The sequence below is a fragment of the Penicillium argentinense genome (assembly GCF_028826775.1).
Source record: "Penicillium argentinense strain IBT 30761 chromosome Unknown utg000003l_segment0_segment0, whole genome shotgun sequence".
Lineage (NCBI taxonomy): Eukaryota > Fungi > Ascomycota > Eurotiomycetes > Eurotiales > Aspergillaceae > Penicillium > Penicillium argentinense.
The window spans coordinates 1,679,476-1,682,892 of record NW_026622662.1 but is presented as its reverse complement, the minus strand read 5'-3'; the positions used below and the strand labels follow the sequence as shown (position 1 = coordinate 1,682,892).

The 3,417-nt window shown below is 54.8% G+C and overlaps 1 protein-coding gene across 1 annotated transcript; it reads left to right on the top strand.

The window, feature by feature from the left end:
- Nucleotides 1–2,616: 2,616 nt before the first annotated feature.
- N7532_002737 (uncharacterized protein) lies at nucleotides 2,617–3,075 on the top strand (the record flags this gene model as incomplete). Its single annotated transcript, XM_056615231.1, has 2 exons — nucleotides 2,617–2,622; nucleotides 2,713–3,075. 2 exons carry the CDS (start codon nucleotides 2,617–2,619, stop codon nucleotides 3,073–3,075), a joined length of 369 nt encoding a protein of 122 aa, XP_056478203.1.
- Between the last annotated feature and the right edge of the window lie 342 nt (nucleotides 3,076–3,417).

Here is a 3,417-nt window from a genome sequence, read left to right as displayed (position 1 = left end):
GTTTCCGCCGCAGATCACAGGCCCCATCTCGGAGGTTTTGCATGCCAATCGTTGGGCGACGTTGGGCATTCCCTCGTTACGACCAACTCTAAATCGCTGCTCTTTCTCACTGGCTCTTGAGCCAGTGTGGTTCTGGCTTAGGCCTGGCGTGGTGGCTCCCGCTGGGGGCTCCTTAACCAGCCTTGGTTAAGCAGGACCGCCCCTGCCCTTCATGCGCCCCTCTTCGCCTCTCAAACAAATCCCGAACCCGAGAATGGCCCTGGACAGGTCGAGGATTTGTGCTGACGGTGGCGTCGATGCCCCCCTTGGTTTCTGGACCTGACCTGGTTCCGGCAATCTATTTTTTGTCTTTACACATAGCTCCAAGCTCATTGCTCACTGCGAGGATGCTGGGACGCTAAGCCATGCGCCGTCATCTTTCCCCCCCTCCTTCCTACAGGTGCAGATTCAGAGCATGTACTAAAGTACAGGCCTCCTGTAGGTCTGTACGGGGCTGATCGACACTGCGCCTCATCTGCTGGTGGAGGCTGGGAGAGGCGATTGGTCCGATATTCCACGATCCCGCCGAGAATCCCCATGGTGATCCCACCAGTCAGAAGGGCACTGTCCACCGAGTGGTTGGGTTCCCAGCAGCAAACCGGTCCTCAAACACATGTTGCATTTCCATATGGTCGCGCATGGACCAAGATGTGCTGCCTCCGCATGTTTGGCGGGGCAGCACTGGGGGCTGCTCCATGTAAAAAATCAACACTGCAGTGCGACACAGCTGGTGCTGTCCTTTCACCGCCCCTCCCTTTTTCGCCTCCGGTGATGGCATCCCACATCGGCCTTGGGGCAAGGTGTTGGAGCAAGGCGATACGGAGGAATACACTTTGTGATCCCACAATCCACCCCACAGAGTAAAATGACGCATGAAGCCAACCACCAGCCAACACGAAACCCCCCCCCCCCCCTCCCCATATTGATTATCATTTCGTCTCGAAAGGCTACCTCGCATGGCTTGCTCAAACCCAGCTGTACTAGTAGATAACCCCGGTTTCATTCGACCTGAGAATACTCCCGATGGCGCCGTCATCCGTTGGCCCGCCTTAGTGTGAGGCGTTGGGAATCCTGTCCAGCGCGCCCCATCCCCTGAAGGATCCATTCGAACACTATTGTCCTGTAAGAAAGCCGGAAAAAAAGCCAACGAGTTTATTGTGCGCGCCCCACACGCAGTTGCCATCTAGCTAGGTTTGCGGGTATTTAGCTTCCAGCCTCTCCTGTCCATGACGGGGTGGCTCAAGGGCTGGGCGATGCATCGAATTTCCTCCATGACCATGCCAGGTGATGAGTAGTGGATGCGGGCGCTTGCAAGTCCCAAACAAAAAAAAAAAAAAAGAAAAAAAAAGAGAAAACAGAATATACTCCGTCCATTATGATGGTTGAGGTGCAAGCCTCCAGCACGGACCGCGGTGGGAATATGGGATGACAAGGCTGGGCGGATCCCCAGCGGCTACAAATGTATGCTACGATACCGCAGGCAGCCAAGACACCAGGCCAAACAAGGCCAGCACATCATCGTTCAGGGAAAAATGCCGTGATTCGATTCGTGCTGGGCTCCCCTCCAACAGGAGGTACCAAACTGAACGTACAGGACCAAGACCAGGGAACGGGTTTCCCGTCTAACGGTTCCAATAACGTGGTCGAGGCTCGGAGATATATCTCAGGGATTGACAAGCGACGTGCCACAACAGGACAACCGTGGGATGTGTTCCGATCTCACCGTCGCACGACGTGTCGCACAATCGCAGCCACGAACGGATAGGACAGATTCAGATTTGGACGACCAGATGACATCCCCTGAAACTCGAGGTCGGGTAGAGTACGAATGATATGCCTGGGTACCTGGGTAGGGGGAGGGGAAGCAAGCACCAGACCAAGAGGAGGGGTGGTAACAGGTCAGCCTGAAAGTGCAAGCCCGAGGCATTTCCAGGTTGCCTTGCTGCATTTGCATTTACATTGTGTTGGCCTGGACTTCTGCAGAGCATTGACTCCAACCCCGACGACAAAAGTAAAAATGCTACGTGCATCACATCCGGCGGCAGAGTACATACCGTGAGACGCCGAGGGTGGCCATCCAGGCCGATGGGATCCAATGGCCAGCGCTGACGAGACTCCCTCGCTCCCACGCAAAAGGATTCGAGTCCGAGGATTTGTCGCAGAATGCAACAGTGGGATGATCTACCACTCAGCGATGAGGAAGGGGCGTTGGTTGTGGGGGATGGGGCGCCAACTCGCACAACAACCTGTGAGTGCTGGAGAGTTTCGAGAGATCCGCGCTCGAGCATGCAATCATGATCGGTGGGATGATGAGAGGATGCACAATGGGGGAACATGACATGAATGGTGTCGGGTCATTTTGCTCCGCGCATCCCTGTCGACGAGCAATCATTACCAAAATAGTACTCGGACGAGAGTGTTGGAAACCTTGTGGTGATGTTTCCCTACCTTACCCTATTGGTGGTGTACAGTGGTAGGGTACCAGATACACTCCTGTTCAGGCCGTAAGGACGGAAGAAGTAATTGCCGATGGCGAGGGCGATCATCCTGATCTGCCTCTAGTGCACCACCCAAACTATGGAGGTGCGTGGATGAACCTACGTGGATGCACCTCCAGAGGTGTACCTGTTGAGGGAGATACGAAAGTGATACTACACTAGTGTCGTCGATTAGGATGACCACGATGCGTCCTCCCGCATCGCCACAGGATTTGAAACGATCGCCGGACTGGGATCGGTAAGTGGGCGAGCTCCGACAGCTGGCAGCAACCCAGAAACACCAGCTGAGGGAATGGCAAACCCTCGGACTGCGTACGAATACGACTATTACGACGCCTTCGGTGTGAGGCCGAGTCACGATGCCACGCAATTGAGGGCTGGTTTAGGCAAGACTCGAAAACGAGGTGAAAGGAAGGCTCAGGTCGTACAAGGCCCATCACCCACCACGCCGTCAACGCGATCCTTGCAATACATCATAGCGCGGTGGCCGCGGTGGATTATGCTTACCAGCCCCCAACCGGAGCGAACAACTCAATAATGAACCTCCAGGGGGTTGCCTTGTCCACAGCTTTCAGCATGTACAATGGTTACCGGGTTTCCCGAGTACACCGTACTCTCATTGGGCCATTGCCGGTAAATCCTGCTCCTGCTCCTGCTCCTGCTCCTGCTCCTATTCCTTCATCTTGGGTTACAGAGTTGCAAATCCGAAGGATCTCCCCCAAACTTCGTAGATACTCCGTATACCCCGTCCCTCCACCGACCTCCACATTTGCCTGGCAAGGGTCAAAAAAGAAGGTCAGATCAACCACCTCCCCAAAAGGGAGAAGGGCAGCGCGAAAAGAAAACAAAATGGAAAAAAAAGCAAGCACACGGCTGATCC